General features: G+C 43.8%; 1 protein-coding gene across 3 annotated transcripts in view; it reads right to left on the bottom strand.

Moving 5' to 3' along the window:
• Nucleotides 1-12,285: 12,285 nt before the first annotated feature.
• Nucleotides 12,286-22,368, bottom strand: part of CLYBL (citramalyl-CoA lyase) — a 239,581-nt gene continuing 229,498 nt past the window's right edge. For 2 of the 3 annotated variants that reach the window (XM_060129001.1, XM_060129003.1), the window contains 2 exons: nt 13,589-13,708; nt 12,286-12,566 (listed from right to left, as the gene is read on the bottom strand). In XM_060129001.1, coding sequence (XP_059984984.1) covers nt 13,613-13,708 — 96 coding nt within the window. In that variant the 3' untranslated portion in view covers nt 12,286-12,566; nt 13,589-13,612. Of the gene's footprint in view, nt 12,587-13,588; nt 13,709-22,368 lie in introns of all 3 variants that reach the window. The other variant, XM_060129002.1, reaches the window with a different exon arrangement.

The following is a 22,368-nucleotide window of genomic DNA, read 5'->3' as shown; positions in this document are numbered from 1 at the left end:
AAAATCACCAGTAGTCTCGACATCCAAACACAGTAATTGCTAACATTTTGGTGTATTTTCTTCTGTTGTGATTTCTTTTTTTTTTGCGGTATGCGGGCCTCTCACTGCTGTGGCCTCTCCCGTTGCGGAGCACAGGCTCCGGACGGGCAGGCTCAGCGGCCATGGCTCACGGGCCCAGCTGCTCCGCGGCATGTGGGATCTCCCCAGACCGGGGCACGAACCCCCGTCCCCTGCATCAGCAGGCGGACTCTCAACCACTGAGCCACCAGGGAAGCCCTGTGCTTTCTTTTTAACATGGTTGTAATCACATTATAATAGTAATAGCAGCTAACATTTGTTGAGGGCCCTGATGTGTCAGGTACTCAACTTTATATGTGTTAACTCAATTAAGTCTCATAACAATTCTATGAGATAGGTGCCACTATTACCTCCATTTCACAGATAATAAAACTGAGGCACAGAAAGGCTAGTTCCTTGCCCAAGATTACTCAAAAGTAAGCAGTAGAGGCCAGACAGTCCAGCTCTAGACTCTACATGTACAGCTTGGTATCTGGGGGATTTTTTCTGAATTTTTTTCTCTTTGATTTTTAAAAAATTAATTTTTTTTAAACTTATTTCTTGTTTGGCTGCATTGGGTCTTTGTTGCTGCGTGCGGGCTTTCTCTAGTTGTGGCGAGCGGGGGCTACTCTTTTTTGGGGTGCACAGGCTTCTCATTGTGGTGGCTTCTCTTGCTGCAGAGCAAGGGCTCTAGGTGCGTGGGCTTCAGTAGTTGTGGCAAACGGGCTCAGCAGTTGTGGCTTGCGGGCTCTAGAGTGCAGGCTCAGTAGTTGTGGCGCACGGGCTTAGTTGCTCCGTGGCATGTGGGTTCTTCCCAGACCAGGGATTGAACCCATGTCCCCTCCATTGGCAGTCGGATCCTTAACCACTGCACCACCAGGGAAGTCCGGTATCTGTTTTTGAACAAAGCTTTTTCTTATTTTCTTCAGAAACACAAGCTTTAAGTGGCTGCCTAATATTCCATCATGGTTTCCATGGTTTTCATGCCTCTCTAATTTAAACGACGCAACTGTGAGTTGTGTTTGTGAATGAGGCTTTTTCTGTATTTAGGATCACAGAATTTCCCAGATCCAGATGTAAAAGGCACAAGTGACAATAAGTCTGTGGACACTCATTGCCAAATATTTTCCAGGAGGACTACCTAGCCTCACTGCCATCAGCCTTGTGAGTGCTGGGCCTTGGAGGTTATCACTCAAAAAATGATTTAGTTTGATAGTCAAAAAGCTTATTGCTTTAAATTTTCTCTGGTCCAATTTCTGACTACTCTTGTAATAATGAACTTTCACTCTCATCCAAATTCTGATTTTTGCCTAGACTTATTTTCCTCACTTCTAGTCATCCTTACTTAAAACAACAACAAAATTAAATGGTAACACACATTTTTCTGATTACAAATGTCCATTTTAGAAAATACGGATAATCTAAAATCCCATCGTTACATTTATTTATTTTATCGTTCATCTTATTTCTTGGCTATCACAGCGATGTGGGTTCACTGTAGCCAATTGGGAATGTACAGAAAAGAGTAAAGGAGCAGAAAGTGAAATAACTAAGCAGGGGCAAACTTTTCAGCAGTTCTTGCCATTAAAATTTTTTAATCTTTTTATAAACTTTTTCTTTTTATGGGAAACTACCTCTAAGATACTTTATTTGGTTTTTTTTTTTTTTTGGTCTCAGGCCTGGAGCTATGATCTTGGTTAATTTTCATGTCTGTTGTAAAGGATAAGAAAGAGTAATTAGAACAGGATGCAGGGCGGGGGTGGGGTGGGAGAACCAGAATAAGAAAGGCTTTAGCCACCCACCTGCTTTCCCTTCTGATGGAGCTACTGGACACAGGGGCCTTAGGGCCACCCCCAGGTTACCCTCACAGCCCATCACTACCACAGTGACGTCACTCACCGCAGGCACACGACAGAAGCTCAATTAGTATCTGCTGGAGGAGTGAATTAATGAACGTATTCTTATGTAGGTATGACCTATATTAACGTACCATCTCCTAGTAACTCTACAGCTTTAATCATTGCATCTCAGCATTCCTTTCGTTAAAAAAAAGAAAAAGAAAAAAGGTTTGCATCTGTGATCCCAGGTCCTGGCCTTATTAGGATCCTAGAGGATCGGCCAAACAGAGGTCTTTCAGCCCAAGGCAAATAATTGAGATCAAAGCTTCCTGGATCTCTCCCGGGAGGTCCTTGGCCCTCCAGTCAAAGTGACTGGAGCTCTCCTTTTCCCTTCGTGATCTGCAAGCACACCATCCCGCCATCCGCCATCCCGGATGGGGAAGGGGGAGAAGGAGGCAGCTGAGGAGGAGTGGGAAAGGTGAGGGAGGTGCTGTTTTGGGGGGAGTGGGGTGAGGGTAAGCGATTACCAAGCTGGCTCAAAGGCCCGCGGAGCCCCCAGCTGAGGCTTCTTACCACAAGGAGCCCTTGCTCTCAGCACGGCCCCCCTTTGCTCTCCTGAGGCCATCAGAAGTGATAGCTAAGCTCACTTCTGCCTTCATGGGGCTGTGGTTCTCACTCCGATGAGTTGTTATTTGATGTTTCTTTGCTTCTGTTTTTATAAAAATGGTACAATGTAAAGCTCTATGGTTCATATGTTTTGTGGTCGTCAGATGACACTAGGAGAAATACTGCTTTTTACCTATATATTTTAAATATATGTAAGAAAAATAAATTGCAGAATATTAGTCAAGAAGCATGCCACTGCCACTGCAAAGGGCAAACTTAAATGAATTTTCAGGAAGGGCAGCCATCTACACAAGTATACCTTATTTTAAAAATTAAATGTGAGACGTTTCAAGGCCGTGATTATTCCAACTTATTCTATGATCAGTCAGGGATGTGAATGTGTATAAAATTAGAAAGTGTATCATGTGGGAAGAATCAGTCAACTATCTTACAATTCATGTGGCCCAAAACATAATTATGGAAACTTAATTAAGTTTGCTTTAAAGTTTAGCATGGCCAGGAGTTCCCAAATCATGTTACAGTATTGTACCTTAGACAGTTCTAATGTAAAAGCCATGTTTCATCTTTCAGAGTTTTGTCTGGTTGTTTCTCTTTTTAATCTGCAAAATGATGGGTGAGACTAGAGTATTTACTAAATGTTCGCCAGGTACTTCTAATATGCAGCCAGGGTCTAGATCATTGGCCTAGATGATCTCAGAAGTCCTTCTTTGGTACCAAAATGCTGTGGTATCTATAATTTTAAATTTTAAATCAAAATAAATAAGAAAATCAGATTCACCTAGCAGATAATTCTAGTTAAAAACATCTTCCTAAATTCAGAGGTCTCAGAAGTCCTACAATGAAACTTACTTCATAAGTGGCCCAACCCTCATGAAATATTTTGGGCAGAGCTTATGATTTGGAAAGTTTATGTTTGTTCCACATTTCAATATTCCTATATGAGTTTTAAGTCAATACCCCCAAAATTATTTTTCACCTTTGAGAGTCAAGATGTGGTCGAAGTTTTTGATTTCCAGGTGGAAATCAGAAGGCTTGAATGAAAATGTTTATGGATAAAGAGAGGTGAGAAATAAAGATATTGAATCTTTGCCATTAGCTTGGGATGACAACTCCCTGTGTGTGTGTGTGTGTGTGTATGTGTGTGTGTGTGTGTGTGTGTGTGTGTGTGTGTTCGCACATGAGCCTCTGCTGGGATCCGGGAGGAGCAGCTGATGTTGTGGGAATATCTCATAGAAACTATAGGGACAGATGGTGGCAGGCTGCAGCCATGGGACCAGCATGCTACTGAATTCAACCTAGGAACCCTTCTTATTGAAGACTATGTCCCCAGAACCATCAAGTTTTAAAATGTAGTTCAACTGGAGATGGTTTTTATTTTCTTGTTATGAAACCCGGGCTCCCACATTCTGGACTCAAATGACTATATTCCATGTCTACTCAAGAACAGTATCTGTGGCAAAGAGATGTGAGGTTGAAGCCTCTCCAGGAATAAGTCAGGAAACAGAATGATCCAAGTTTGGTATTTAGATTAGAAATACAAGTGGAAGAAGTAAGGTTACCATCAGAAATGTGCATTTCTAAAGATATTCATTTGAAAGTTTTGAAAAAAGTAAAGCTCATGCCCTGGGGCTCCTGGGAGTATGTACAAAATACAATAATTAAATTAAGTCCAGCAGTTAAAATTCCTCATAAAAAGAAAAAGCTGGAGTGCTTCCCAATGGGGAATGCTTGACTTAAAAGAAAGGTTTTACTCTGTGGCCTGAAGGTCAACAAACTGGGACTCTGTGGGAATGTATAAAATTTCTTAAAGGGGTTCTCCAGTCTTTGTTTTGTTGAAAGAAAATAAAAGAGCAAAAAGGGACAAGTTTTGAAAATTCAAAAAATGAAGGTGCAGTCCTAAAATCATCATGATTTTTATAAACGCAGCACTGGAGGCTATGAAAACACGCTCTTTTCTGAGTACTAATGCAACACATATGCTCTTTGAGAAGGAAGGGAAAAGGCCAATGGCGCCTTTTGAACAAACTGTTTTCAAATGTGCTCATTTTCAGAGGCAGTGCACGCAAATTCATGACCCATTCATTTGCTACTTATTTTGAAAATATTCACCTTAAATAGTCTCATAAATATATGTCACAGTTTAAAATTCCTTAGGTGATACAAAGACTGATTGTTTTTTAAAAAGGTCTTTATGAAGCAAAGTTGAAAAAAATGATTTTGGGGGGGTCACATCCTCAGTAATCTTAAATGGAATGTTTATCATAATTTGAAAATACCTGTTTTTATAAATAATCATTTATTGTTACCTTTCTGGTAACGTCCTCCCCCGAAATAAAGTTAAGAAAAGGATAGAAATGAAATTTTATATCCATAAACTTTGTCATGTGTAAGCACCATTCTGGGTTCCCACGTGAGTTTCAGGCTGCACACTCAAATGACTTCTAAAACATAAAGAACCAATAACCAGTTTGCCAGGTCCTCATCTTCTTTATCGCTTAAATAGAATCTGAATGTTGGCTCTGCATTAAGACAGCATGATCAAATGTAGGACATTAGAAATAGCAGCTGTGGCAGCAATATTTAATTTACTGAATAATTAGCAGCCTCACTGACATTTCTCCGTTGATTCCCAAAGTACAGCATTAGCTGTCCTCTGCACTCAGGCGCTCTGCAGTAAAATGGGCCAGTAAACTTCCTGTGCCAAGTTCACAGTAAATGAAGGACTACACAGCATCCTGCCAGCAGCTCACAGCTTAAGACACTAGATTTACTTCCAAAACACGGAAAAAACATTAGAAATCATTAAAAATGTACATTTTTACCCACTTTTGTTTCCTTTCCTACATTTGTTAATTTTTTTTTTTTTTGGTTTGGGAATTGCGATGAGAGGAAGGAAGGTAAAATTGTAAGAAAAAGGAAATGGGAAATGGAAGCAGGACAGTAGCCGGAGGAGGGACTATATGGAATGAGAGGTGATGCACAGAATGATGGGGGCCACGAGGGGAGGGCTGCAGGAGTGGGGAGGGTACAAGAGGAGGCGTGGGGAGTGAACCCGGCTCTGTCCTTGAGCCTGTGTCCTGCTCCTTTATCCCTCCACTGGAACGCCTTTCCTTATGCCACCTACGACATTCTCCATGGCCACTCAGCCACTCCCCCCGCAGCGCGCCATCCTGCAAAATGTGCGAGGGACTGTTTGTGTAGTCTGGGAGGGGCAGAGAGGGGGGGCATGAAGGCCTACCTCAAGGAGGGACTTGCCTGGTTGCCCAGCTTCCTGGTTACACTGGATGATTGGCTGTTTGAATTGTGATGAGTTCACATACCCATGCCAGGGTCAGGCAGTGTCTCTGAGGCAGGCAGCTGTTGAAAAAGAGGCTTCAGCTATTTTCTTGTTGCTTCAAAAAACTCATCTAAAGCTTCCTTCATCGGGAACTTAATGTGAAGCTATAAATCTGGGGAGTTCTCGGGTGTGCAACTGTGTGGTTTAGTGGTTTCATTTCCAGACTTTAGTTGAAGTCTTGGTTTTGCCAGCTGTGTGACCTTGAGCAAGTGCACTAAAAGGGCCAATATTTGCACAAATCCGGGAGGCAAGACGTCTGATGGAGGAACAGATGTCTCAGGGCCTAATTGTACTGAACACACCTTTAGCGAGTTCTTGCGGGGGGGTGGGTGGGTGGGGTGGGATGGGGTGGGGAGTGAGAGGTGAGCAGGAGAGGGATCTGGGGTACATGGCAATGTCCACTGTTCAGGGCCTCCACACTGCTGTGGGACACACACACACACACACACACAGTACTACAATAGAAATCTGATCCAATGCAATGGAAGGACTGGGAGAGGGCCAACAAGCTGTCTCTGGGTAGTTGGGAAGACTTCACAGAAGTGGTCTTCAGGTTGTGTCTTGAAAAATGGTTAGGAGTTTATTGGGTATGATGGAGAGGGAGGGATTACAGCTTGTGTAGAGCCTTTGCACAGGAGTGTCAGGCCCTGCAGCCAGGCACCGTCCACCTGCCCAGTGGCCAGGGCCCCGTGGGGGAGGCGACGTGTCGCTGGGCTGGTGTGGAAATGCCAGTGAGGCTCCTGGTGGCCGGAGCTCCCTCACACCACACTGGGAAAGGCATCACAGAGCTCCTCTGGAAGCTGCTGCATGAATTCCAGTCCCTGGAAATCCCATGGAGGAAACAGATGTGCTCCTCTCCTTGTCTGGGAGTTTGGGTTATTAACACAGTTTTCCCAGAGATTCTAAGCCAGAAGTTCATGTTGGTTTTATGTTCTTCCTTCCATGGAACTCAAGAGCCCATTAAAAAAAAAAAAAAATTAAGCCAGATGCCTAGAGTGGATAGCCTTCTGAAGGAACTCTCCACCACAAAGCTATCTGAAATGGAATGCTCGTTTCTCTCGATTCCTTTACTGTGTCTGAATAACTGAGGCAATTTGATTCATTGTTTAAAAACAAAACAAAACCCAGCGAAACCAGCTATGTGGCATTATGTAGACAAAAAAACAAACAATCCTCCCTCCCTCCGACCGCCCCCGCAAAACAGTTTCTTTTCCCTGAATTTCTCCCCTTTAGCTAGGTATTTTAACATCACGATATAGTCAGTGTTTGGTCTCCTTTGTTTTCATAAGATGGAGTTTTCAGTATATCAACTCTCTTATTTATGTAATGAAGGGAATCTGGAAAGTTCCTTCTAGGGCTTAGACTAATCTCTGGGACCATCTCCAGTTTTCTATACGTCTACATGCTGCACACAGTGTGAGAGAGAAACTGATTTTGACTGACTGGTAAGTATGACATTGTTGCAGGATTCCCCCTCGGTCACTAGGTAGGCACAGGTGATTTGAGAGTGGGTTGCTTTCTATTCTTCCTGGTGACAGGAAGCTTTGTCTTTGACTCAGGTTTGGCAGTTATATTCCACCAAGAAGTGTGGCCCCTCTGCCCTTCCGGAATGCCCATCCTGATTCCTGAATGAGAGCTCACGTTGGAGAAAACCACCTCGAATTGGCCAAATTCTGCCCTAAGACTGAGCACAGCTTTCCAATTCCCTGTGTCTGGCTGAGGGCAGAATGGGGCCAGGACCCAGTGTGTTTGATCCTTTAGCAAATCTGACAGGCTGTTTACAAACATGCAGAAGGGCTGACTTCGTTCCTCAGACCTCAGGCAGGACTCTGGTTTCAGGACTGCAGCCTGAAGGAACTCATAGGGACCAAAAGAATTGGGGAGGAGATAAAATAGTTGAAAAAAGTGGCTGGTTTTCAAAGCATATGGCGAGTTTTTCAAACGCTTTAAATTCTTAATTCGCTCCTCTCCTGTTACTGTCGCTGTAGTAGCCAATGGCACTTCTTTTTGTTTTGACATTTGACATTATTTTACGCCTTTGCTCCTCCTTTCACTTCACACAAGGGCATTTTAATTTTAAAAGAAAAGTGCATCCGGAACCAGTCCTACGGCTTTCCGACTAGCTGTCTGGCATCCAGTCAGGCTCAACAGATGTTTGTTGAATGAATAAACGAATGAATGAAGTGATTCTCTCTAAAAAGTACCGAGAAATCTTTACTTTTAGCAAAGTTTGGGTTTGTCTTCTGTAAACTCGGGATTATCACTTAAAATATCCTCTGTGGATTTGATAGGAAAATAGGCAAAGTTAGGATCTTTTGAAGAAACTCCACCAAAAAGCTATCTGAAATAGAATGTTCATTTTTCTCTTGATTCTAAAACTGTGCTTGAATAACGAGGGCAATTCCACTCAATGACTGAAAAGCAAGGGGACCCGGATCCTCCGCTGGTCCCCCGGCCAGGGATCGGCTCCGAGCAGGACAGGCTAAGGGCGCCGGGCTCCGGTCAGGGAAACCAGGACCCGCGAGATGCGCCTGGAGCTGGCAGGTCCCCCAGGGCCTCGTCCCGGCGCCTGGCCGCGGCGCCGACTTCGGAGGAAGACACAGGGGCCGGCCGGTCCCCAGGGCGGGCGCGAGGGCCCCGCGCAGGTGTCGGGCCTGTGCGCGGGGTGCGCGGGGCCTGGGAGACCCGAGAGAGACGTTATTGTTACACTGTAACGAGTCTGATTAACATGCTCCTGACACTTTCTCTTAGTTTCTCGGGCTCCTAGCAACAGCGCACAAAGGCGCGGGATTGTCCCGGGCTCCGCGGGGACACGGGGCAGCCTTTGATCTGCCACCATTACAGCGGGGCTGCGCGACAAGCTCGCAGGCTCCGGGCGGCCCGCGGTCCCGGCCCACTGCGCGCCCCGGCCCCGCCCGCTCGCCCGCCCGGTCGCAGCTCCGGGAGCGGCCGCCGCGCGCGACCGGGGCCACGGGGCGCACCGGCCGGGCCCCGCCGGTCTCCGCGTCGGGGCGTCCCCGACCCCAGCGGACTCGGCGTGTCCCGGCCCGGCGGGCGCACGTCCTTCCGACGGGGCGCGCTGTCCCCGAGATCGCCGGCCCTCCCCGTCGCAAGAAGCAAACAGTAAAACCGAGCGGGTCGCTTACAGCCGAAGAACACAGAAATTAAAAAAGGGCAGGCGTGAGCGACAAACGAATCTCAAAAGATTTTGTAAAACATTTTAAAAAGTAAAAAAAATCTGTAGGCTTCAGCCCGTTTAGCTGAAACTGGGCTCGATCGGCAGCAAACCATCTAAAGGCGCTAAAGATGATTTCGGTTCCTTCCTACAAATCACTTTCTTTTCGTCGTTGGCAATTCTTATAGATTCATAAGGAAATACGTTGCCAAATAATCGCTGGAATTTAAACAAACTCACCACCACCACCCGTCACAGAACACTAAAAAGCTGCCCGGTCCCACCGCGCAAGCTTTCTGGTACTAAGGTATTTGAAAGTAATTTATTCTCCATTTGTTTGCTCTCTTAACCCCCTATCCCACCCCGATTTAAAATAAAGCGCGGAAAGAAAGACCAAGGTTTTAACATTTAAGTGTTGAGGTCGGCTGATTACTTTCCCCCTAAGTTGCAATGTGAAAACCTGCGGGGGTGGGGGGGAGGGTCTCAGGGCTGGGAGGACAGTGTCCCCCAGCCTGGGGCACAAGCTTTGCGGTTACAAACCGGTTCGGTGACCCTCCGCAGCATCAATATGCACAAGATCCTGCTGTTAATCTCAGAACCTGTTTTGTACCATCAACTGCCTCCCAAGTATTATACTAGAGGTAAAAATCAAAATCAGAACGGAAGACATTTAGCTTTCCAAGCTAACCAGAAACCATAGAAGCAGAATGCCCTTCAAATAAAAAAGCACGTATTAACTCTTCTCCTCTTAAGACATCATTAGAAAATTCATCGTCCCTACTGAAGGTCAGTTTCCCGAACTGCCGAAGAACTATTAGGGGCTGGGATGTTCATCATAATATTTTAGAAGAGAAAAAAAAAGAAAAAAAAAAAAAAACCCTACACGGTCTATTCCATTTACGCAGCAAAATATGCCAGGCAATGAGTTACTTTCAAATTCAAATTGGAGGCGGCAAGTCTTCGTTGTTGAAGACACTTTTCCCAGTCAGTCCCTGGAGGAGAGGATGTCAGGGCAGTTAGCGGTTCAATACTTGTAAATCTGAAGGGAACCGCACCCAGATGCTGGGGAACTTCCCAACTTGGGCTCAGGGACAGTGCCTGACTCCGGACTCTGCTGGAGTTCCTCTCGCCATTTCAATAAAACATGATGGTACTGATATAATCCTCTATACATTAAAATGAGGTTGTCACAGATTGTCATTAAGACCTCAGTAAAACAATGAAGACATTACTGGGAACCCCCCCTCAGGCAAGGTATTAGGGAATAAAACAATCTACACCACTCGGGTCCTATTGAGATTAATGAAAAAATTATGCCAAAAAAATCTCAATTTCATTTTCCCGTGACGGGGCTTTGCATACATACAGTCAGTCTTGCCTTACACCTGATGATTTATTAAACTAATCTGCAGTGATCACCACTGATGTTCTCAACTCAATCTTGTCCTGGCTCATTTTCTAAGTAATTGTTTCTCATCAGTTCTGATAATGTTTTAATAGTGTTACCCATAATTTAGCCCCCAAGAATTAATAACAGGGGGGTAATATGGTGAAGCAGCTTGTGATGAGCTACACAAAATATAAACAGGTATGGTTTTTAATTAATCAGATTACTGCAAGGTTCTCTTCTTGCAGTCAGTCCATTCCTAGCTGGGAGGAATTCCCCAGGTTGGGTACTGTCACATACCGAGTGGGGTGAGCTCACCCAGCCCTCCCTCCCACCCTCTCTGTATTACCTTCACCCACCCGAGGCACCAGAGAGATGTGGGTGAGAAAACAGTGGGGATACCTCTTGTCTCCCAACATCTCCTTGCCTTTGTTCCTCAAGGAATGAAGCATGATGGATCTCTGACTCTGACTAAACCCTCTTCTGGGTCCCTCTTGTAGGGTCTGTGCTCAGAGAGTGGGACCTTGGTCCAGATTTTTGGCTCTAGTGTGTCCCAGTGTCATGATCCTATCATAATTGGGACCCTGGGGTTATGAGGAAGATGATAAATCTGACACTCAGGGAGACTTAAACAACAAGGTGCTTTTGTTGGAACAAAGTGTGGTTTGAGATAAAGGGCGTGGTGACCAGTCCAACATGGTTGGAAATCTAGGAACCTGTGGGCCCGTTGGTGATGGGGGTGGGGAACACCTAGTCAGGTCCAGGCCCTCAGGGCCCCCTGGAGACCTTGCTGAGAGGATTGCTCTTCCCCGAGGTCTGCATGCCTTCACCCTGGCATCTGGGGTCCCTTAGAGTGGAGGGTTTGGCTCTCAGTGAGCCCCAGGCTCGAGGAGGTCCATCTATAGGGTTTGGGGGTTGCCTGTGTAACAGGGGTGGAGACTAGAGCGTCTCCCTTTCTTCCTGTCAAAGCCTGAGGTGGGGTTATCTGGACCAACACATGAGGATGGGCAGGACAGCGGAGTTGAAGTGGAGGCTGCCTGTAGGGAAGTATGAAGAAAAGCTTTTATTATCGTCTTTTGTTTAAGACAGGTCCTGCCTATGCTTCCAACACCCTGAGGGTGTCAAAATGAGAGGAGGCTTCCCTCTGCCTTCTGAGCGGTCCTCCTGTGTTTGTGTGCTGAGCAGTGGGGTCCGGCTGTGTGGGCACCTATGGTCCTGGTCTACCCTGTGCACACCGACTACCACCCTAGGCGGGCACAGCTGTGCCGTGGGTTCCAGGGATGGCTTCTCCTGTAACTGCTGCCCGCTGTCACTGTCCGCAGCCCTGAAGCCCAGTTTGGCTGGAGGCCAGTCATCTCCCAAGTTGGCTGAGACACTGTCTTCCTCCTTCCAGCTCCTCCGAGTGAGGACGAGGCAGGCTCCCACCTTTCTTTCCAGCTACGACCCATGCTCTCGAGGGGTTGGGGGGTGCGATGCCCTGGGGAGGCAGGGCTCCAGCGCAGCACATCCCATCTCAGTTAAGAGCCGCCTTGTCGGGCCCCGTGTTTGAGAATGTTAGTTAGTGTCTCAGAGCATGTGTTTCCCAGAACTGCCCAGCCTGGATCAGGTTCCTCTGCATGCCTGTTGGAACTGCCCTGCACTGGAGGTGGATGTTGTATGACCATACGTGGGCCTCTCCCACTTTGCTTTGGTTCCATGATGCCTTTCCTTGTATATAACCTTCAGCCCTCCTCCCCTCTTGGGCTTCCTGGAGGAACTGGAAGGGGTAGGGGAAAGTAGACCCCTGGGTGGGGCACATGGTAGGGGCCACATAGGAAATAAACTAAAAGGGCGTAGGAGGTAAAAAATGAAAATAAAAAACAACTGTTTTCTATTTACGAATTTAAATAAACAGAACAGCCTTCCCCGCGGTGTTTGTCTAAGGGTAGCAGCTTTGCTGCTGTGTAGGTCATGAAAAGGTTGGTGTAGAGTTTAGAACTTCCCATTCTGTTAATTTCTTAAAGAACAGTCGTCCAGAGTCTCCACACAAAAGCTCATGATTTAATGAGGAGCAGAAACAAAATCTCTGATTGTTGGTGTTTCAAATTTCATTGGCGTCCTCTGGCAAACACAAGTTGATCCTTCGCAGCTTCAATACCCTTTAGCCTTCAATATAAGAGCACATGCTGAATAGGGAAGAATGGCTGGTTGTTATGTTTATTTACCCTTACTACAAGCTGGGTTAACCTCTTCAAAACAGCTTTACTAAGCCCGTTAACCACACCACCCATATGACCTGTAGCAGCATCTCTAATGTGATGCAAATCTCACAGGGGACCATATGCACCAGCTCTGTGGCATTGTGTCTTCTTAGAGGCTACAAGTTTATTGCTGAGGGGGCCCTGTCCCAGCCATACATTTACAGGGGGGAAATGGCCTCAATGGCAAACAGTTAAACAGGGAAATAAAGGGAGAGAATGGATGGTCTTGTGCTTCTGCACATTTATTTTTTAATTGCTGGTAACTGTTGACCCAAAGCATTCACCCAGGATGAGGGCTTTCATAGTGATCACCTAGCAGTTCAAGGATAGGGATATTTCATTTTTGGGGGTGGTGGGGTGGTGGAGGTTAAAGTAATCAGTTTTGAAGATTTATTTTTAGAAGATATCTATATAAACCAGTATGGTACTTAATCAACTTCTCTATGCCATCTCTGTTGTTTTATCAGATTTACCAGTGAAATAAACACCAACGCTTCATTGAGTTATTATTTTTTAAAAGGTTGGCCTTTCTTAAAACTATTTCTGGTGTCGAGTGAACAATGCACAATGTGGGAAACATCTAACATGAGCAGGGTGAAGGGAGTATACGTATTTGGGAAAGATCTGTTTCATTAAAGACCAAACTTCTCCTGGAACAGCCCATCTCTCTCCACTATTTTATCTCCCTGCAAAATCATAAGTCTGTACTTGTAACACATTCGTGAACAATAAAATCATAAGCTTGGAATCAAAAAGAAGAAAGTTCATTTTTAGAGGAATAACTGGCCAGTGAGATAACCAAAAAGAAAAAAAAAATGTGATTAACATGAACTGTAAATGAAGAAAGGCTCCCATCTGGCATACTAACAAGTTGCCTTGAGTATTATGGCTTGTCTTTAAGGAACCCACTGTATATGTTCAGCCCACCTGATGAGAGCTTCATTTAGCAGATCATTTTTCCTTGATGGAGATGGCAAGCCTAACAATGTTCTGGGCCTGCTTCAGTAATGGCATGTCGATCACACTCCCTCGGAAAGTAAAGGCTCCCTGGAAGACAGAGAATACAAACTTCCTGAAAGAATGCTCGGAAATTACAGGCTTCCTTTCTGCACACACTTGTACAACAAGAACATTTTAGAGTCCACCTGTATTATACTGACTTTCCTACCCAACTTTTGAGAAAGCCAAAGTAAATTACAGGGGAAAGATTTCTTTTTTCCTCCTAAAAAGGAAAAAAAAAAAACAAAAACCACTTCAGCATTTTAATGGAGAGGAAAAACATCAGGCACAAGGTATTGGAAACTGCTCATTTAACTCTTGAAATCAAGCAGAAAACAAGGGTGGAAGGAAAATGTAAATACTTCCTTATATACTTTTTGAAATATTGCATAGAACTGTGAAAACAGTAATATGCTCTGGCAACTGATTATTGTTTGAATAAATAATTGTATGATCAGGTTAAAGGAAGAATGCTTCCTTCTTGTTGTAACGTAATTGAGGGGTAACACTATCATGTGATGAGAAAATGTAAGGTAGGATTATACTGAGTAAAAAGAGATTCTTCTGTTGGTACACACTTTTGCAGAAAAGGATTACAATGACAGGGGACATGAGTCTGTAACAAAAAATCATAGGTCTGTTGAATGGTTAGCCTGGAAAGAACCTGAGATCTGATTTATACCCATTTTACAGATTCACTTTTTAAAAACTTCTGCAAATACTCATTGAATGTGTCATGTGATCTCAGTGCTGTTCTAGATGAGGACTCTGAGGCCCAGAGTAGTTAAGTGATTCTCCAAGGTCACTTGACTAGGAAAAGATAGAGCTGGGGCTAGTACTTGGGTCTCAGAACCTCAAGCCTTCATTAGAGACTCCCACATTATGATGATAAGGTAGTTTCTTTAGTGCCTCAGAAAAAGAAGAATTAAATGGACAGAAGCAGTATGAATCTGAAATTAATGTCTGGTTATTCATGTTCTTTTAATCACTGCTTTTTGCTGTTTTCAATTACAGCTCTTCTTAATTCCCCTTCTTTCTACCTGTTGGTAAGGATGCTGGTGTGAGTGGGGAGCAGGTGGTCTTTTGAGACCTGAAGGTGGGTTGGAGCAATTATAATCCTTGATGATGGTCCATTCTGGATTTTACAAGTACCACCTCTCAACAGTCAATGTTGTCATTATTCAGGACTTCTGGGATGGTCTCCTGGGCTCGCTGGAAACCCTCATCTCTTATAATAACAGAGTTATACAGAGAATGGAGGTTAAAAAAATTGGCAGGGAATCCTTAGCAGTGACTTTGAAATTTGTTTTTTAATCAAGAGAGATTTAAAAGTCATTAGGATTAGAATTCTCACCGGTGCTTAGCCTTCTCAGCCCGAGAATGAGAAATCGGATTCATATGAACACCTGTGTTGCCTAAAATCCTATACCGTTAGGTCATTTTCCAATCTGCCCATTTTACTATTTATACTCCCAGATTGGTCTGCGCCTAATTTCATTCAACCTAGAGCTAATTTTAGTTGTCTCTGCGACCATGATGAATTTTATGAATTTGGTTAGAAGTTCTAAGGATATTCTGTGGGTTCGCATGACATGTGAAATCAGGGCATGGGACTCGTGATGTTTTACAAAGCGAGAGTCTAGTTTTCTTACTGGAGTATATGATGAAGACCAAAGGCCTCCTGGTTATCCATCCACCACGTGGATTCTGGCCCTGTAAAACAGCACGTGTGTTAAATAATAGGCTAATAAAGCTTAAATAATAGGCTAATAATAATAGAGATGAAATCAGCCTAGATGCACATGAAATCAAAACGATGCACAGAGAATCAAGATGACTTGGCTTTGGGTCTATGCCATGTTCCCTGAATCTGCTTTGGATTCCACATGCACGTCAAAGATGCAAAATATTTCATGTAGTTTTTCAAGACAGGGAAATCATTTCTTTCTTTTATGTGGCAGATTTTGCTTGACTTCCTTTGTTAAGCTTAAGCTGGAAAACAAAAGTTAACCTTTTTGTCCTTTGTTTCCTTCATCTCTGCAAATTGAGGATTTTAGTGTTAAGAATCAAGACTTCCTAATACGAATATCCTCCTGCTTTCACATCGACCTAGAATATGGTTGGTTTTTTAACATATGGATCTACATGTGAAATGTGAACAGTCTGTTGGTCAGGATTTGGAAGAATGCAGATTGTCAAAAGCTACATGGATTTGTGGGGAGGGTTTGAAACATTCCTTAATGTGTGATCATAGATAAGTTTCGGTTTCACAGCTCAGTGCGTTTCTGAGAAACTGGTGTACCATTTTGAAAAGAAGAGGGAACTTCCATCAGCTTGAAGATTCAGAATATAATTTGGTTTAAAATGCCTCTAAGTAGTAACTCATTCATGGTTGAAAGCCTTAACAACCATGACTACAACAATAATAATAGCTATAATTTCTTGAGCAGTTGCTAGCCCCAGGACTGTGCCTGGTCCTTGACATGTTTTATTTCAGGTAATGCTCGTAAAAACACTGTGAGGTAGATACTATGACCCATCCCCATTAACAAATTTTTTTTTCTTTTCAATTGTAGTAAAAACACATAACATAAATTCACCATCTTAACCATTTTTAAGTGTATGAGTCTGTAGTGTTAAGTAGATTCACACTATTGCACAACAGATCTCCAGAACTTTTTCATCTTGCAAAAGTGAAACTCAGTACCATTATAGACAACTACTCTCCATTCCCCCTCCTCCATCCCCTGGCAATGAGCATGTATTCATATGTTTCTATGAGTATATATCCATCCCATATTATAACTGAGGAAACCGAGGCATGAAGAAACTTGTATGAGTCTGCCCTGTAGCTCACTAAGTATACAACTGGTATAAAACCTAGCTCTATTTGATCCAAAGCGTGTGCTCCAGGCTTACGCCCTGGGCTTGTGGATTGTTCTCCGAGTGGGTTGCCTGGCCGCCTGAATCAGAATCATCTAATCGGGAGGTGGCTTGTTAAAATGCAGATTCTTGGGCTCCATCCTATAAGGTTTCATGCAGAAGGTCCGAGCGTTGGCCAGGAACCCTCTGATGATTCTAATGCACACTGAAGTTTGAGAAGCTCTGTGTTTTAGCTCTCCTGGGTAGAAATGGTTAGGCTGGCTTTTAAATGGGTACAACACTCCATCCCTGCTCTCAAGGACCTAAAATTTGCAGGAAGAGCATGGAAGCAGGTGCCATAAAATGCAACAAGAATTAGAGAAAAAGCCAGTGTTATGAATAGGGAGATCAGAGGCCTGAAAAGGCTGCCCTTCTTACCAATCAGGACCATGTTTGCCATTTCACACTGTTGACTTAGACATGATATTGTATACCTAGTGCATGTCATGCGTTTCCCGCTAGAGCTGTCATGGGGCTCCACCTCCGTGCACAACGGGCTTTTATTCAGCAATTACCTATTGAGTTATTTGTTGTAATAAATCACTAGTCAGCCACTTTGGCACATCTTACTATACACATGTCTATGGCTTCAGCCTCCTGGAAATGAAGAGCAGTATCACCTTAGCATAGGTGTTGTCTGTATAGGAAGGAAAACAATTACTTATTGGGCTGTACTTTTTCTAACATCTGGGTCACTGCCTGGTGGTAAGATAGGCATTGAAATAACATGAACTTTATCAGACCTTGAAGTTCTTCAATGGGGGAGAATCTGACTTACAATTTGATGGCAAAAGGACTGGTGATCATGATGGTGGTGATGACAAGAGTAATAACATTTATGGGAAATATTCATATATTTCACATTTCTGGCACTTAGCACTTGAGAATTTTTTTCTGTAGAGTACTAAAAGAGTACTTTTCTAGCATCCATAAATTGATCTAATTCTTTCCCTACTCATTGTATTTTCAAATAACTTCTTTGGGCATTCAGGGAGTTCTCTTTGGCACATTCCCATGATGATGTTGCTGTGTCAGAGTTAATGATAACATTTTAGCACAGCTGCTATATACCTTCTTTTTCAGAGTGACACTTTATTTCTTCCTCTATGATGCTAAGTCTTATGCCCAATGAATTATTTACCTCATTACAGTTCCCAGTGAATTCCTAAAACTTTTACTCAGTGTTGGTCACTATGGAATTTGTCTTTAGGACCTTGGTTGTACCCTCTTCTTGCTAAAATCTCTCAGGCCCAGCCCTAACTTCCCATCACATAGCTCTTCCTTACTCCTAAAGTTAACTGCTCCTTGATACCCCTCAAAATGGGGAATATGATGCTCTCACAGAGACACAGGTGGGCACTGTTTCATTCTTTCTTTCCTGTTTTTCAACCTATCACACTTGGAGTCCTTGGACAGGCCCTAGTATGGCCTTGGTCCCCTCACAATTTGGTTAAGGGGTAAGGATTTAAGTTTGGTAACCAGGCACCCAAAGCTCAGTGTGGAGGCTGCCTGGCTCCCAAGCTGGCTAGTAGAGGTCTTGCTGAGAGAGTGCTGGGATACCTTCCTAATTGGGACCGTGATGTTATTTTTCTAAAATATCAGATAAGATCATCCATTTGCTTAAACCTTGCTTTGGTTCCCTTCGGACTTACAAAATCAAGTGCAGTCTCCTTAGCTGGGGGCCCAGGGCTCCCCACGGTGAGACCAGACCCTGCCTCTGCTCTCAGCTTAGTCTCCTGCCAGTCTACACACACACACACACACACACACACACACACACCCCTCTACACCTCTCCCACAGGCTCTGCTCTCTGCTCAGATAGTCCTTTCCCTGTCTGTCCGGCAAACTGCTCCTTATGCTTCAAGACGTCAGAAGATGTCATGTCCGTGAATCATTTTTAGACTTCCCTGGTTGGGCTCATTTCTCTCCTTCCTTCCCTTATACATCCTCCTGTAACAACACTTGTCACATTCTACTGTAATTATCTGTGTACGTCGCTGTCTTTCTCACTGTGTTGGGAAGCCCTTGAGGACAGGGGCTCACATATCTTTGAATCCCCAGAATCCAGCACCCAAAACATGGTTCTGAAGCTTGTGTCTTTTGTGGGGCCTGAGCTGGGTGACTGAGGGGACAATGACTTGGGAAGATAGAATCACTCTTACCTTTCTGCTCTCCTTTATCTGCAAGTGTCTTTCTGTGCCACTTGATCTTTCCCTGGTCTGGTAATACTCCCTGGTCAGTTGGCCAACACTTGCTGAGCCTCCAGTAGGACACAGGGACTGACCTAAACAAATGTGATGTTGGGTTGGGGTCAGGTTAACTCATGCAAATGACTTAACGGTTAAAGTGCAAGCGAGTCTATCTGTTAAGTGGGGCTTAAGGAATTAGAAGCTGCAGAGAGAAAGAGCCATCAAAACGGGGTGGTTTGGCCTCGGAGGGGCTTTGGGGAACAGTACTTTATTTATTTATTTAGCTGTGCCGCATAGCATGCGTGATCTTAGTTCCCCAACCAGACATTGAACCTGGGCCCTCAGGAGTGAAAATGTGGAGTCCTAACCACTGGACCACCAGGGAATTCCCAAGGGAACAGGTACTTTTAAAGTCAGCTTTAGAAGGTTAGAGATGCCAAATGAAGGTCAAGAGAGGGGCAGGGGAAAAAGAGCAGTGTATCCATATGTGCAAGTGGGGTTGGCCTTCTGTGTTCGACAAGAGCCCCCTGTATTTCTGGTCATCAGTGACTCAACAGATAAGCAAAATGAAGGACCACAGTATGAGTTACTGGATCTGTCTGTTGATGAAGGGGTTTCTCTAGGGCCTGAGGAAAGGGAGACTAATCTAGCCTCAATGAGAGCAATCTGGAAGAGGGACAACAGATTTTCCTCACGACAAAGCACACAGGACTCAGTCCCTGCTTGATGCAGCCAGACTGGAACCCACAGGGCTCCCTCTGTTCTTGCTCCCTGCCCTGGGGGACCCAAGGGGGCCCTGGACCCTGAGGGGAGGAAATTGAACCACTTGTTTCCTTTCCTTTATTCTGGGTAATTTTTTCTGTGTTCTAGAGTAGTCTGGGGATCCAACAATCTGATTTACAGATAGAAAAATTGCAGTTCAGTTATTAGTTCATCTTTTTAAAGCAACTTATGAGTAGGATAGGACTAGAATCTTCGGTTTTTCACCCCAAATCTCAAACTCTTCCCACTAATCAGTATACCTCAAAGCATGTCTGGTAACCATGGTACATAAGATGATTATAGAAAAAATTAATATCAAAAAAATTTAATATATATTATTTTACATATATTATATTTAAAAATTTATTTGATGTGATTTACAAAAAATAACTAGCATATCTAAACTGTTATTTCAGATATTTTTTTTTTTTTGCGGTACGCAGGCCTCTCACTGTTGTGGCCTCTCCCGTTGCGGAGCACAGGCTCTGGACGGACGCGCAGGCTCAGCGGCCATGGCTCACGGGCCCAGCCGCTCCGCGGCATGTGGGATCTTCCCGGACCGGGGCACAAACCCGCGTCTCCTGCATCGGCAGGCGGACTCTCAACCACTGCGCCACCAGGGAAGCCCCCAGAGATATTATTACTTAGAATGAGGCTGAAAAAATTAATGACATATAGGTAAGGCCCAGATAAGCAAGTATGTGAAAATGCAATTTTAATAACTGACTTGGGAATAACTGAAATGCAACGTGCTTCCATCCTGAGTTTCCACTTGGAAGCTTTTACTATAATTATTATGATGGCAGAAATACCAAAGGATATTTTCAGTGAGAAAAAATTCACTAATAAAAATGTGAATGACATTTTAAGTCCTCAAAAAACCCAAAGCATTTGTAAGAAGGATTAAAGGAGGTGACGTTTGATCTTTGTATGTGCTTCTGAATATCAGTAACCCTTTGTTTTATGGATAAACCATCTTTTAAAACTGCCATCGAGAGTAAAAGAATACTATTGAGGACTTGGGGAATAGAGAACGTTTTTCTTTTTTTAACACTTTAAATTGTAGTGATAATTTGATAGGTATTTTAATATTTTGAATTAAAATTCAATAACCATTCACTCTATGACCAGAGAATTTACAGATCTTAATATATCTCTACTTGAAATTTCTAAAAGCTCAACTAAAGTCTTTCAACATGGGCAATTCACATTTGGCTAATCTGTCCTTACTACTAGCACTGAAATTCTGACAGGTGATATTCCATGGCCTTAGATGGGAAGACCCTTTAAATGATTCAAAAGAATGTAACAGCTGAAATATTTGAAGGGGGTTTGTTTTGTGCCTGACTGGGGAATATAGTGACAGTTCGGGCCTACTGAACTGCTTCAACAGGATCCCTTCAGCCCCTGCCTCAGAGCACAGCCTCTGAGGGGGTGTCGGGTGCTGGGTATCCTGCATCCTGGGCAGCCTGTTGGATTTATTTTCCAAGTTCTGAAAGGTGGAAAAGTCTGGAGAAGCTCCCTCCTTATCCCTCCCCCTGTCTTTCCCCTGTGGCTCTCTGGCTTGAAAAAAGAGCACAGAACCCTCCATGGAGAATGGGATGGAGGGTCCTGTACGCCCCCCAGTGCAGTTCCAGCTGCCAGGTCAGTGCTGCCTGAGAGGATGTGGGGAATCACCTGTCCAAGCGGCCCCTCTGTATTTAATTCTTTTAAATCCATTTAAAAGAATTTAAAAACTTATCAGCCGGAGGAGATACGAATCAGATGCAGGTGACCAGCAGTTGGGAGCACAGCTATGCCGGAGGCAGTGGTGAAACAGGACAGTTTTCAGCAGACGGTGAGAAGGAAAAGGAAGACTACTAGTGAAGACAAATGGCCTGACACGTTTATAAAAAGAGGAAATTCTTTGGAACGTGGGACCTGAGTGGATGTAAAATGAAGGGACATCATTAACATCTTGCTTTTTAAAAAGGAAGCACGAAATTATTTAGCTTTAGCCCTACACAGGAAATAGAAACACTCATGTGTTGGACACTGGTAAGATTAATTTGGGACTTTACCAATAGTTTTACGAAGCTGGAGGAGTAAAGAAGAATAAGTAGAAGATTTGGAAGATGAATTTGGCAGGGAAGATGGAGGTGGCTGAACAGTAGGGAGGAGAGCTGAGGTGAATGTTTAGGTCAATTATCTTAATATGTGACCAGTCCTGAGTTGTCTACTTGCCCAGATGGAGGGTCTCAGTGGACCAGAGCAACCTTACTTCACAAACGGATAGGGAGACCAAAGGTGCCTTCTGTTTTTAAAATTCTTCTCAGAACCCACTAAATGTAGGCAACAGGATTTATCTTTTAAAATATTCAGGCAAAATGATGAGACAGGAATAGACAAGTCTTTATTCTAAATATCTTTTGATAAGGAAATCTGGAAAAATCAGGCCAAGTATGCCACATGGAAAGCTACCTACCGAGGTGAAACAATTGGATTTATAAGCATATTGCAATCTAAAGGGGTTTCCACATATGCTAGCACATTAGACGTTGTGCTTAATTTTCTGTTTTTTAATAGCTTTATTGAGGTATAATTTGCATACCATAAACTTCACCCATTGTTAAGTGTATAAAAATTTATTGACTTTTACTAATTACATAGAGTTCTGCAACTATCACCTCTCAGATTTTTTCTGAAACTAGAAATCTTGGAAAATATTTTACTTTTAATCCTGAGATAAATGTGTAAATACTTGCATTTAATTCAGAATATTTTATGTCAAATTTAAGCTGATATTGCCTATAAGAAAAGCAGAAAATGAGGGCCTTTTTATAGCAGCTTGCAGC

This window comes from Lagenorhynchus albirostris, chromosome 18 (genome assembly GCF_949774975.1).
Source record: "Lagenorhynchus albirostris chromosome 18, mLagAlb1.1, whole genome shotgun sequence".
Taxonomy (NCBI): domain Eukaryota; kingdom Metazoa; phylum Chordata; class Mammalia; order Artiodactyla; family Delphinidae; genus Lagenorhynchus; species Lagenorhynchus albirostris.
Note: the sequence above shows the minus strand (reverse complement) of the source record. Positions and strands in the feature narration are given on the sequence as shown.